Below are 15,463 nucleotides of genomic sequence, written 5' to 3' on the forward strand. Positions count from 1 at the left end.
AATTTGTTTGTTAAAAATTGATACAAATGTATATACTAACAATTCATTTAAATATTTATTCATAATTATTTACAAATTAACCCCGGTATTGAGATGGTATAACATTTAAACTTTAATATAAGCAACCATAAAACAATTTTGTCCTATCAACCTAGAATTTGTAGTATTTCTATTTTGTACTTATGTAATAACTGTATAATACCTGCAATGTTAAAGAAATTTCATCAATTATTCCTTACTCCAATTAATTTTGGTTCTATATTTATTTTATTTCTACTCCTATGGCTGTCATTTGATCGATATAAAATTTGACAAGTCGCATAATTTTAACAATAGAAAATTAGATTTTATATGTAGCATTTATTAGGCATAAAAGCCATGACAGTGAGATCTAAAGCTACAGAGCGAAACTCCAAGGTATGTTTTCAAAGGATCGAATCATATAAAGCACAGCAGATCAGACTCAAAAACAAAGAACTATACTGGTTAGTCGAAATATACTTCCAGATTGACTTAAGATCAAAGAGATTCGTTTATTAGTCAATTAAAAATCCTATTCGGGTTTAAGGGATGGAAATAGGGTGATTCATTAAAACTGTCAAAACAATATACTTCGATTAATTACTCATCTTTACATAACCAACGAAGAACTACTAGAGCTGTATTGAGACTACCGATGTCAGAAGGTAGAAGAGAACTAAACCACACCAACTTTTATAGTATATAATTTGCTACTTTGTACTTTGCTACATTTATCTCGAAGCATTTATTCCGTAACTTGTCTTCCTACTCAAAACACCCTTATATTAGTACGTTTCAATGAGAATTACCAAAAATATATTTTATTTCCCTAAATTAATAGCAACAAGATAGTGAGGCGCAAATCCCAAACGATTCTTTCGAGACCGACAACAGCGCTCGAGACCATAACCTCGATATCCCCCCCATAATCTTAGCTTAGCCAACTACACGGGATCTCCATTGCCTTAGACAAGCGGCTAGAGTGGCTGTAAGTTGCGCGAAAACGCTCTAAAAGCCTGTTTTTCGCCCGTTCACTTCGATTCCAGCAATTTAGCTTGACTGGTCTTTATAGACAGCGACCCACACGTTGAAATAAACTAAATCACCTCTGACGGCTGAGCCTGGACGTGGCTAGTTGCAAAGAACGCGAAACTTGATGGAACGCCATCAGTAAAATAAGGCGAAGGAAAATGTTCACGACATGTAACGTAAATATGGTTAAATGTGTACGAGCCACACTGATTTATTTCAAAGCCTAAATCAGAAGTGTAATTAATTTTGTTCTTGTAACATTACGCCAGTGGTTTCAAATATCCGTTTCTTTTGGTGTTTTATGGGTATGATTTCGATTGTGATTATTATTAAATTGTGGAAAAGCGCTGTTAATTTGTAAATTTAAATCCCAATCGATCTAATTTCGTAAATTTTTCAGAAGAAGAAAACTGCTGTTCAGTTAGACCTTGCGCTGTTGGGCGGAAAAAATGCTAATCTGAAAGAGCAATATCTGGAGATTACGGAGGGTAGGGAAGTATGTCCCCATTTTAGCATTTCAAGATAAGTTTTAACCTTTTCACACACTGTTACACACGGATGGATACTGTTATGTAATAAGATTAATTTGCCATGTTTATTTTGATATAGCGGCTGCTTTTCTTCATATGCATAAATTTAGTTTGGTTTGGGATTACAGAACTCATAACGAGTCTAATTTAAAGAGTTAGTTACCGCAATATACTTGTCATCAGCTAAATGCGCGAGAGGGCAATAAAATGTGGGAATAGAGGACATATATATAGATCACTACATAGTATAAAACAAAGTCGCCTTTTCTGTCCCTATATCCCTATGTGCGCTTAAATCTTTAAAACTACGCAACGGATTTTGATGCGGTTTTTTTCAATAGATAGAGTGATTCAAGAGGAAGGTTTATATGTATAATACATGCATAATATGCTAAGGCAACATTGCTAATCTTAGAGGTTTCTAACGTGATGTCGTAAATTAACTTTTTTTTTTTAGGCTTATTTAGCAATTAGCAAAAACGCTGCCTAACCCTACGAGTTAGATCAAATTAATGTACTACAGTATTGTACACCATAAAAAGGTCTACAAAAAAGTCCGCGATGGTATATGTTTATCTTTTAGGGATAACCCACATTAACCATTTTTATTGTTTACTTTTTACCTGAGAAAATGGCTTATTTACGAAGCTATTTTAAGCAATACGGCATTAATCCTTATAGAATTAAGTACCTTAAATACAGTGTGCAATTAATATAGATCAATAAGGTTCCTTATAGCATGTAAATTAAACAAATATTTTCGGAGATATTACAAATTTAAAATTTGCGTTTAAAAATGTGTAATGTAATAAAAATTGTATGAATTTAGATATTCCAAAGATAGCAGGAAATCTTCATAGTAAGTATAGGGGAAGAGGAATTGTTTTACTACAAATTTAATGCGTGCAGGCCAAGGGCAGTAATGAATGAACCAAAAATACTGGATCGATTTTAATCATGTTTTCATTGAGTGACATAGGCATATATATTTTATGCCCGTGCGAAGTCGGAGCGGGCCGCTATGTTTTTATATACAACGTTCATATTTTTTCCGCAGTGTATTTAATTTAGTATCAGCATTGCACCCGTGCGAAGCCGGGGCGGGTCGCTAGTTTAGAATAAAATTCATAGGAGATCATATAATAAAGTGATTTGTACATACATACATATCATTTTAGTAATAACAATCATAAGGAATATCTATTGCTCACTGGGCAAATAATTGAAGTAACAAGGGGCTGAAAAGACCCTAACACAGATGGCGCTAATTCCATTGCATTCACCACTTTTTCAGTTAGTACTAACATTCAAATGTTGTTAACATTTTTTGATATTCTACTCATAAGACTGAAACAATTTTTGTTGCTTTCAAAACATCCATTGTTTTGAAAATAACAAAATATTGTTCCAAAAACAACTTCGTGTTTTAATTGTACACTGCTTCATGGTGGGAAAAAATACCGTTCAAGCACAGCAATGGATTGGTGTTATAAGAAGTAAGTTTTGTCACTGCTGACGAAAAACAAGAACGTGTTGATGATTCTGAGTAGTGTTTGCTCATGCTTAAACATAACAAACCGGGATACTTGCGTCGATATGTGACAATGGATAAAACATGGATCCATCACTTCACTCCGGAATCAAAACTATTTTGATATAAGACCTATCTGGAGACCAAAGATAAATCGTTCTACAAAAGTGGTATTGAAATGTTAGAGCGGTGCTAGAATGAATGTGTGTGGCTCTTGATGAAAATCGAGTTAATGAATAAAGCCAATTTTGAACAAAAAAACAGAGTTTTCTTGGTTAAGACAGGGAGTTGTCAGCCCATGTGCTAGTAATAAAAATGAATTTAATCTGTATTTACAAAAAAAGGCGTAAAAGTTTATAACAAAGCGTAGGTAAAAATAATATTGTGTGTACAGACACAATACTCTTCAAAATTGGCCATAAAAGTATATTTCTTGAACAATGCTGCGATATTTGACAGCTGCAAATAATTTAGCCATAAAAATAGAGCATTTACCACGACGTAAAAGACATTAAATGACAAGAAAAAACGCCCAACCATTTACTAGATGGCGAAGTGTCTCTACCTCATAATCTTGCCTCTGCGTCGTCATTTCGTCCCTGTTTTCTTACACATCGCGACATCTGAATGGGTTTCATAATTGTGACAAATGACAGTTTTAATGTCTCGGCAGTCTGATTACCGCATTGTTTTTGTAGCGGAGTCTGCTCGGGCTCGGTCGCGCTGGTCAATTTAGCGAACGCCGTTTGGCGAGTGTACACATTTTCGGACGTTTTGCATCGTTTTATGCAATTAAAATTAAATTGCATCCTAAAAACGGAATCCCGCTGCATTTATTGCACTTAAAATTCGTCAGAAATAACGAGATTCGGGGACATTAAACGCGACAACGCCGTTGTTGTTTTTCTGTCGACGAGGTTACCAGCCACCATTCCATCCTTCCTGAATAACATTAATTTATGTAATCATTCATTTTATTTACATATATTTTATTTCATACAAGATTTACAAAGCTTATTCAAGCAAGAGATAGTTCAACAAATTTTATCGTCTATTAATTGTTTGAGGCTAAAATGGCCCCGAATTTCTATATAATTCGATAGTGACCGAGAATTCCAATGTATGTGTTTCCAAGGTTACTAATTATTTGTTACCTTTTCGATTTTATTGTATAGTCTGTTAGTGTTTAAATGCATTGTGATAAATATTTCACTTTAAAAGGGCTTTTATTGAGAAATTTTAGTAAAACCAATCATCTAACCATCAATATACTTCCTCGGCATTTCCACGTGAAATCATGTGTCATCTACGCCTTGCTACACCGATCTGAAGTAATAATCAGAAGACACTAGGTCTAGTGCGGCAGAATGTACCATCGAGCTACAACAGTGTGTCCATAAGAACTCTTGTAGAGCGTTGTCATGCGAAGGCATGATATTACGTCTGTCACTTGCTAGTACTAGTGTTTTTTTGCAACAATACGTCCTTCAGTTAGTTCAGTTGACGCAGTCAAACTTCTACAGAAACGGTTTCATTCAATGCTCTACACTTAGCTGATCCCACCAAATCAGTGACAAGACTTGGAAGTAATAAATATTCCGCTTCAATGTCGATTTAGGCGGCTCTACTGAAAAACCCATGACTTTCTATGGTTGGAATTGATTAGTAGATCAACTTTTTAACGTTAGTCAGTCATAATATGTCACACGAAATTTATGTTTTTTATTGTCTGGCTAGCAGTGACACCGCGATGTTGAAACGGATTGGAACGCAATTTCGGAACGAATGAGTGATTTCCGCTCTTTAATACATTTTCTACAGCATGTAAAAGTTTTAAAATAGTTGGTGCATTAAATGATAAACTATCTGAAAGTTCCTTGAAAGTTGGGTTTGCGCTTAGTAGGTCTTGCAATTCGTTATCTTCGTTATCAAAATCGCAAAAACCAACAAATAGGATAATGGAGTAGCAACACCATAGGTTTCTAAAATAAGTTTCGAGAAGAAAAGAAGAAGTTAAAAGAAGAAGAAGAGTTTCTACAAGGAGCAAAAAGTGTCGATTAAGGTAGATGATCTAACAATTCATATTTTCATTTATTGAAATTTGCGATAATGAGGATGACTTCCATTAGAATAATCTACGGTTTCCAAGGTTTGAATGACATTACTATCTACTGTTATAAATTAAAGAATGAATACCCACATAGTACCCACAGAGTGCTAGTAAGTGCTCAGTACTACGTCTTCGAAAAAAATATTTACAACTTTTTTCACTATAAAATATGTGATATATTTCTGAAGTTAATGCACTAAAATTACAGCCACTAAAGGAAAATAGTATGCTATTTTAGACCAATTGCAAAATTTTGAACAATAAGCCCACAACCAAACATATACAAATAGATCAATATTGAAACATCAAGTAATATAAAATTATATGGTAAAAATTGAATATTTTACCCATGTTTAAAACAAATTCAAGATAAAAATGAGGTTTAATTCTGATGAATGGACTAGGGTATGAATGAAATTTAAATAAACTAATTGTAATTAATACATGTTTTACGTCGAATTAAATAAGTTAAACCGTAAAAAGTAGATAACGCTACGTTCGGTAACACTCAGATTTATATATAACAGGCAAACAACGATTTTCCAGACGGAATATATCATTCTGATAATTAAATTTAAATGTCTGGTTCCGAAAAGCAGCAAAACTCCCAGTCCGAGTACAGTGCACCAGACTGGTTTTTCCCCAGAAAAACTTATCGTATATATTATTAAGCCTCGCCCGTCAAGATTCAACACTGCTTCCAAATTCGGCATTGGTCCCTCTCCGTTGTCGTTAGTTCGCTGGTTCGATTGTTGCTGTTGTTGTTTTATGTTTTTTTTCCATTTCGAAACGATAAGTTAATTTCATGCGAGACCCGATCGTGACTTACCATCCGATTTGGTAACTTTTGGTCGTGGCCGGTCCGCTTCGGATTTCGCTCTTGGGCTTTCGGTTACCCATGACCTAACTCATTGGTATTCGGTAGACCGGTTGTTTATACTACCGAGGCACACTAATGTACATAACTTTGGGAAACAGTGATGCTATTATCGAGCTATTTAAGTCTACGATCTTATTTCGATTCCTCAAAAATACTTTCATGTCTTAAATTATATAAAATAAATACTCATTACCGCCGTAAAATATAATCCATATTATACTCGTGCCGAATTGTTTTATAATTGCCAAAATGCTGGTCACAATAATTTGTGAAGGAATCTCAAAAACAACTGCACGTACCGAATTTTTTCTCGCCACAGTCCTATATTTTCACGCAAAATTGACTAGATGGTCACTTGAGTGGAATTCCAAACCAAAATTTCAATACTCGATACTACGATATACGATCGATACTTATGAAGTCGATCGATATGAAAAAAATATCGGCCTATTACTTTCAAAAAAGTTTCATATATTACTTCTCTACAATTGTTCTGGATATTATTATAGTATATATTTTAATCAAATAATCTTATCTTTTTGATTCAAACATATTTAACAAAACTGCTGTCACATACCACTGAATCCATTCACTTCTTGCAAAATTAAAAAATATCAATCAAATGTATAATGCTAACCATGACAAGAACATTTTCAGCAAGCAGGATTTTCTGTGATTTTGATTTTAGCAAAATACTGAAAATGTACTGCAGTTGTTTGGAACAGTATGTATCAAATGTGTATATACACAGTGAGCAAAAATATTATTTCATTATTCATCATTTCTTCACCACAAGAAGTTTATTTATTTTCATATTTCAAATTTCCTCATCCTCAAATTGCCATATTAGGTTATGCTCGGTGAGTGAAAATATCAGAAACAATATCTTAATTTTAATCCCAATTTTAAATATAATGTAATAGCTTCTAGCATTCAACATATCTAAAAGTCTATAGGCAAAATTATATATGTTTTGCTCTTAACTCTCTCAAGTGATGGGTGATTTTATTTTCTTTCTTGTTCTCTAGAGCAATATTTTGTCTTTAACGCACAATTTACTCAAACTGAACTGATATGGATAAAGAAAAGACTGCACCAAAACAGCTAATTTGAAAGATAGAGCTAGATTATTTTAATGCCAAGAACTACAGTTCGAATACATCTTGAAAATACACGTATTGAATGAGTGGGTAAATATTGCAATTAGATCATTGTTTTCCTTTAATTACAGTTAATTTCAAGTATCAAGAGTAAAAAATCATGGTAGGTATGTGTAATTAAAGAATGCTTTAATAACAATATTTCATTAAGTTCTATAAAAATATTATAAATGATTTCCATCACTTGATTATTGTTCACTGCTTTTCTACCGTTATATATGTTGCTATTCTTCCAATACTATAGATCTTAATAATAAACAGAATACATTCATTAATTACGATGATAATTAGTGAAAACCCTGATTAATTTATTACAATTATTACCTAATGATAATACGAAATTTAATAAATATTGAAAAACATGAACAAAAAAAAACAGACAGAACAATATGTAAGCCAAAAACTGGCACAAACGTTGAGAAACGAATTCCTCCGACAACCTCGGAGTTTATTTTAAAGGCGATTCAGACGAAAAACGAAAAAAGAAATAATTCACTCACCTTAATTTGATAGGAATTCAATTTGTTCTTTGGAAGGGCGTTGAATGAACTGAAGTCCAATCGACGTGTGAAAATTCCATTGGCACCTCCAGTAACCCTAAAACAAATAAAACTAATATAATTGATTCTCTGAAATGTTAGATTAATAAATTAATTGGCGAAATTGTAATATTGTGACTTATAATTAACTACTAACGATATGCTATTGAAACAAAAAAATTTCATTTTTTTAAATCGACCGAAGATAATGTATCGAATATTTATGGTATTTTCAACTAAGTCTGTTACCGTTTCTACTTTTAACTTGGTATAAACAAAACAATTATTTATAGCCGTAGTGGTAAGTAGCAATTATATGTGGGTGATAAGAGACATGTGTTGATAATATTAAAAAAATAGCGCCGTGAAGCAGAACTAACCGATAACGGGTAATTTATTGTTCTTTACGAATAAGCCACTTTTGTTCATAGTCTTTGGTATAATGGGACGATAAGTCAAATTCACACACACAATGATATTATCCTACGATAACTCCAACTATGAATCAGACAGCATGAGTTCTAATACAAATTTATGTCCTATGATACAAACTTGATGGCTACATATATTTATTAGTATAAGCGCTGAATGTACACTGTAAGACAAAAAAATTGCTATATGTTAACAGGTCTTCGATTTTACTCTAATAACATCTGGTTTAAAATAACAACCAATGGTTGAAGTATATAAATATTGTTTCATACTTATTAAATTATAAAACAATATTGGCTTTATTAATTGTGCTATCATTTCAAAATATTAAAATAGTACCTCAAGTTTGAAATTCGCTTCAAAGCAATGATACCAAAAATATTGACTCAACTTATGTAAAACACCAACCAGAAGTATGTATGTAATATACATGAAAAGGAGTTACATAAATATATATAGTGTTGAGTCAAAATATTGATAAAATGAGCCATGATTGTAGTAGTAAAAATATAACCATTGTATTAGTAAATTATCTCAGCTCATTATGTAAAAAAAAACGCGCTAATACAAACATTATATGAATATTAGGAACACATTTTAATTAAAAGTGTTTTATTTGCTCTATATCTGCACAGCCTCCTGCCAATTTTCCATTGCACAAGATGGTCCCTCAATGCCAACAATGCCATCAAAGGCGGACTGAAGTTGCTGTGAACTAACATATCTTGCTAGTATAAGGACAAACGTTTACAGTTCAGGGTATACGACAACCAAAGACGGATTGAAGTAGCTTACTTCCTCAGCTGTTGACTATAGGAACTTGGGAAACCATTCTAGAGAGCATGGAAATTTGAGAAAATCAAAGGCAAACTGACAAACGACTGCACAGATCGATGATCAAATAATTTGACTACAACAATAAGCTGACCAGACCTTGGTTCTTATTATAGGAGGGATATACTAAGTCACGGCGACAGATACGCCACTAGTTACGAAAACGTTGTGTTTGCGTTATTCTGAATGATGTGATGATGTGAATTAAATTGAAAGTGAATTAAACAGCAGACACTAATGATATCGACTGATATTCACCGAAACTGAGGCCTATTTTGAAGCAGAAGACAAATCGTACTACAAAAATGGTATCGAAAAGTTGGAGGGTTGCTATAATCAGTGTATCACACTTGAAAGGAATTATGTTGAATAAGAAAACTTTGCAAAAAAATGTGATTTACTATGGTAGGCCGGGGACTTTTCAATTGACCTGTTACATATATACATTAGAATACTATTTTCATAATATTTTTAGTTAAAAAATTAAAACTAGGTTCCAAACAACTAAAATTAATACTAAGTTAAATAGGTAAATGAGGATCTATGACATATATATTTAACAGGCGATTCGAAATGATTTACACTAGCATCTAATGACCGATACTCTGTATAATCTAGCAAGCAGGGCAGAAAACAGTACGGTCGATGACAACTTGATAAATTGCCGTCAATGTTCGTATATTTGACTGATGTTTAATTTATTTCGCCAACAGGACAAACGTAGCGTTGAGAAATCGACAGTTATTGGGTTAATGCATTCGAAATTGCAAATAGCAAATGGTACGCGTACTAACAAGAGTAGAATGCATACATCCATTTAAGCATTGCATAAGCACGTTCGCTATACAATAATTATAGTTGGAATTGTTGAGAAGTAGTCAGGAAATAATTATGAAGTATTAGATATAACTATAATACATAATCAAATCATGCATCAAATGTGGTACACAACTGTGGTTACACATAATGCTAGAATTAGGAAGAACTGTTGCGACTATTGCGAATTCAAATAGTTATTCTCGATAATATTAAGTGTTGATCACAAGTTATTTATTGAATAATGTAAAATGTGCGGGCTCGATTTTAAAATTGAGATTTATTAAACTCTTACATACAGGAGATCACGAAAATATATGAAGACCTGACATATACATAATATTTAATAACTAATAAGGTGTTAGTCACTACTCGTATATGCCTGAATAGTTTCCAAAGTAACGTCCCATTCTTGTATCAAAATATCCACCAATGACTTCAACGATGTTGGAGATGGAAATTTAATTTAATTTACTATCTGCTCTAAAAGTTTCCATAATAGTTCAATTGACAAGTCAATTGAAAAGTTCCCGGCCTACCATAGTAAAACACATTTTTAGGCAAAATTAGTTTTTTAATCAACATAATTCCCTTCAAGAGTGATACACTGATTATAGCGACCCTCCAACTTTTCGATACCAATTTTTAGAGCTATTTGTCCTTTGCTTCAAAATAGGCTTCAGTTTCGGCGATCATTCGACGATAATTTCTTCCCAGAGAGAATTTTTTTGAGATCTGACAAAAGGAAATAGTCGCGGAGGGGGCCAGATCTGGAGAATACGGTGGATGAAGAAGCAATTCGAAGCCCAATTCATGGATTTTTGCCATCGCTGTCACTGACTTCTGACACGATGCATTATCTTGGTGAAGCAGCACCTTCTTTTTCTTCAAATGCGGCCGCTTATCGGCGATTTCGTCCTTCAAACGGTCCAATAACGCTATGGTAATAGTCGCTGATGATAGTCCTTCCTTTTTTAAGGTAGTGAATGAAAATTATTCCATGAGCATACCAAAATACAGACGCCATAACCTTGCTAGCCGACTATTGCATTTTCCCACGCTTTGAAGGGTGTTCATCGTGTGCAGTTTACTCGGATGACTGTCGATTGGACTTGGGACTGAAATGATGGAGCCATGCTTCATCCATTGTCACATATCGACGCAAAAACTCGGGTTTATTACACTTCTTGATCATCTTCAAACACTGCTCCGATCATCAACTCGTCGTAGTTTTTGGTCAAAAGTAAGTTCGCGTGGCACCCACTTAGCACAGAGCTTTCTTATAGCCAAATATTCGGTGAATGATATGATTTACACGTTCAGTTGATATATTTAGAGTGTCTGCTATTTCATTCAATTTCAATTTAAGGCCATTCAAAATCATTTTGTGGATTTTTTTAATGTTTTCATCGGTAAAAACCTCTTTTGGGCATCCACTGCGTTCACCGTCTTCGGTGCTCATTTCACCACGTCTAAACTTAGCGTACCAACCCTTGATGGTTGATTTTCCTGGGGTAGTGTTCGGAAACTCGGCATCAAGCCAAGTTCTTGCTTCAACTGTATTATTTCCCTTCACAAAGCAATATTTTATCAACACGCGAAATTCCTTTTTATCCATTTTTTTCATAATAACAAAAGTGGCTTCACTCAAAATGCTATAATTCACAAACTAATGATCCGACGGCTGTCAAATTTATACACGCATCTTTAGAGGGCTAGAGCTAACTAAAAAAACATATGGATTTGTAGAAATGTTGTGGAATGTAGGATGTCTGGTCGGTCGGTCGAAATGTGGCCGTGGATGCGATTGTTTGTCCGAACACTCACTACTATTTTTGGAAGGAATTTAATTATAGTAGCGCAATCTATGTGTCAAGCCGGGGACTTTTCAATTGACCGGTTATCTTGAGGTCTGGCAATTGTTCTGACCAGGGAAAATATTTATACTCATCTTGGAGTATGGTAGTGCTTGATCAAACACAGACTACTTCCATCTTAAGGATTTTCCCCATTGCTCGTAATCGGTCGCTAATCATTCATCGTGCCACATTTAACACTTCTGCCAACTGTCTGAGTTTGGGTTGAGTTTTCATCTAATAACTCTGGCAGTTTCGCATCTTCAACCTTCAGAACGAATCAGAACGTTTTTAGTCTTGCACTTCTTCTAAGTCCAACGACATCTGTTAGAAAAACCAGTAATGACTTTCCGGCACACCTGGTGATGTTATTGGTTTTCCGCTATATTAATCTTTCATTTATCACTCAGAAAATATCTCACTATAATTTTAGCGTAAGATAGTGCTTGTAACAATTGAACGTGGTTGAAAATATCATTCAACCATAAGACATGGTTGCTCTTCGACTGGGAATAAAAAATGGACTTCAATTCAAGGGTATGTTAGAGGAGTTCAGTCATCAATTATATAGTATGCATTATACTCGAATAAACAGAAAATACGAACTTCTGAAATATACAGAATTTAAGCTAACGCTTTATTATAAGGCTGGCACCTACACTCTTCAACTAATATTAAACACTCAGATGATACTTGCAACTATACAGATAATTACGATACGATACAGAAAATTACAACTATAATTTAATTTAAAAAAATCGCCATGATATATCAATAATTAAATTCTATAAATTTAAATAATACTACCATTAATCTTGATAATCGCTGCAACGATTGCAACCACAAGCGATCTAGTTCTATGTTTTTCAAGACATCATTAAGTACATTCCAACACCAATCCATCTGTAACCATTCCATAAACGATAAACAAAGTTACGTAAGCCCTAAAAAAATTCGTTCTCCTTGTGTATGTAATTTTTTTTGTCCAATATTCGGTGACTGAGTTGTCTAATAATAATTGGAAGCTTGCTCGGTAATACAGTTCAAGGTCGCTGAGCTGGTATTACGTAGTAACCTTGGCAGTGATTGCCCAACCGTCAAATAAATGCAACACCGAAAACAGATCGGAAATAAAATGCGTCTGTCGGTTTTTGATTTTACCCTTGTCGAAGCAGCGGTAGCACGGAACGTCTTATATATATTTGGCCTGCTTTAATGTATCATTGTATACAAATTCGCATTGTATGACACTTCCCTTCGGGCGGCATTATTAATTCGCAACACGTTCTTTCGTATACGACAGCTTCATTCGTTCGCAAGTTTCTCGAAATATTTACAGTACGAGATTGTTTCTGCTATCGTAAAATATTTGCAAAAAAGAGCGAATATATTACGGAAAGAAATGCTAATAAAATATACAGACACAATTATTTTGTTATTTTATTATTTCTCATTGTAATTATGCGAAGCAGATGGATTCAATTTACTTAATAGTTATGCTAATATGATGTTAATGGTTTTACAAATATGTTTATACAACTTTATATATACAGTAATCAATTATATAATTAATAAATGCTCAGACTACCATTTTAAAATTTAACTATATAGTTATCTAATAAAGTAAGGCCATGCTTTAAATACATGCATTAATATTAATGTACGGGGGTTAATAAAATTTAGATGGAATTGAATTATACTATATCAGAGGTAGCGATAGTAGATTTTACAGTTGTGTTTCACTAATATCTAATACTTTAGAATATTGATATTAGGAAATAGACGTGATGTATAGAAAAATCGATTTTAAATAATTAAGTTCCTATAAGAATTAAATATTCACTAGTTCTAAATGTGCTTTTACTTAAAAAAAGTACGAGATGAGATTAAAACTCTACGTATTTATCATAAACCATAAAACAGCGGAATTCAAACCTGATCTAACAACTTTACAAGCACTTTTGATGAATACTCTTCAGCTAACTTAAAGGAGGTTACCAGTTCAGAACCAACTGGAAAGATCCACGATATGATAAACTAGCAAACGGTAGAGCAAATTTTAACTTGTGACCTTGAGAATTTATTGAGGCCATGTGTATCTCAACTGAATGGAGGCCCAATATTAGGAAAATAATAATGAACCAGCTTACTTATAATTCTTTATATTGGGGTTAACAATAAATACATTTTCTTAAATTTTCGTGCATGAATTCGGAAAACATGTTTTACATTATTTATTAAAAAAAACATTTAGTACTATGAAAATGGCGAAGTAAATAAAACCCGTAAAATAATTCTAATCAGCCTATCATCCGATCTAGTTTTATAATACAACAATTATTATTAATTATGCTTCAGCGAAATGAAATATAATGGGAGAAATTAGTCATAATAAGTGTTTTGCACGAAAAAGATTATCGGCGAGCATAGCGTTAGGAAGTAATTCCAACATGTATCAAGGGAAATTATTTTTAAAGACTTAATATATTAATATCAGGTCTAAAGGAAAGTCACTACCGGTTCTTCTAACAGATGTCGCTAGACTTAGTATGCAATGTTATGATTTGATACATGTCATTTTATTCTACTGACATTAAGCTTCAAAGCTATATGTGTTGAGAAAGTCCACAGTCATAGATTTATAACTTTTTGAAAATATTAATTTTCGTGCTTGAAAACGTACATTTGCGGCACGTCGCGAAAGACAAGGTTTAGGTAGACCTAAAAGTTTAAACATGGGAAACTGCAAGAATTGTTGAATGAAGACCTAACTGAAAAACAATTGGCAGAAACGTTAAATGTGCCCCAAGAAGTGATTAGCGACCGATTACGAGTAATGGGGAAAATCTAAAAGATGGAATAATGGATGGAAATACCATTTCAAACGTATGATCGGAAGTCATTTCTATATCGAATAGCCACGGATGATGAAAAGTGGATTTTGAAAACCCTAAGCATTATTCTTGAAAATTATGTAATATATAATAAAGCAGAGACACCTTATATAATGACCGAGACACCTTATATAAGAAAAAACAAAGTTATGTAACTTAAATAGTTAAGAGGCATGCAAGAATACTGTAAATCAAAAGTTGTACTAATGCTTCTAAGGTAAACTTACCAATAGGTAAGTTTATTCTAAACAATAAAACTATAAAATAGTTACATAAAATCTATTAGTAATCTTATTTTAAAGATAAAACTAATGAAAATTGTAAACAAGTACTAACAATTAAGTTCCTAATAAGAAAATAAATATTTATAAATATAAGATAATATTCAATATAAAAGAAAAATAGAGAAAAATTAAATATATAAAATCCGTTATCGATACCATTAGATGTTTCTATATATTCCATTATAGTCCATGAGCGTTAGGGGACAACTTATATGCCGGATCCATCTGTAAAATAACATATATCTATCGGGAATTCGGGAGGATAACATCATTGGCGAATTATGAGAGGCTGCTTTTGTCAGGCGCTTCTTCGTTTGCCGCTGACCACACAGACTCTAAAGCTTTTTAATAGCCATTAGGGGCCATTTTTGTTGGCGTTAGTTATATACGGGCACTGGACGTTTCTTCTGCGGGGGTATGTAATAAATTTTGCGTATGTGGGCTGTAATGGCCATTTCGAGAAATAATTAAACTGTTCTGTGGTAGGGGACTTGACTACACTGACCGAAACGGCCAATCTGTCAGTTTGAAAAACCGAAAGATA

The 15,463-nt window shown here is 33.4% G+C and overlaps 1 protein-coding gene across 1 annotated transcript in view; it reads right to left on the reverse strand.

The window, feature by feature from the left end:
- The window catches only part of heca (hdc homolog, cell cycle regulator), a 285,257-nt gene that overhangs the window by 178,657 nt on the left and 91,137 nt on the right, over positions 1-15,463 (reverse strand). The window contains exon 4 of the mRNA XM_076396217.1: positions 7,765-7,861. Within this exon, the coding sequence (XP_076252332.1) occupies positions 7,765-7,861 (97 nt within the window). The remainder of the gene's footprint in view (positions 1-7,764; positions 7,862-15,463) is intronic.

This window comes from Rhynchophorus ferrugineus, unplaced genomic scaffold (assembly GCF_030347505.1).
Source record: "Rhynchophorus ferrugineus isolate W39M unplaced genomic scaffold, kcgeb_rfMv2 rfM2, whole genome shotgun sequence".
Classification (NCBI taxonomy): Eukaryota; Metazoa; Arthropoda; class Insecta; order Coleoptera; family Curculionidae; genus Rhynchophorus; species Rhynchophorus ferrugineus.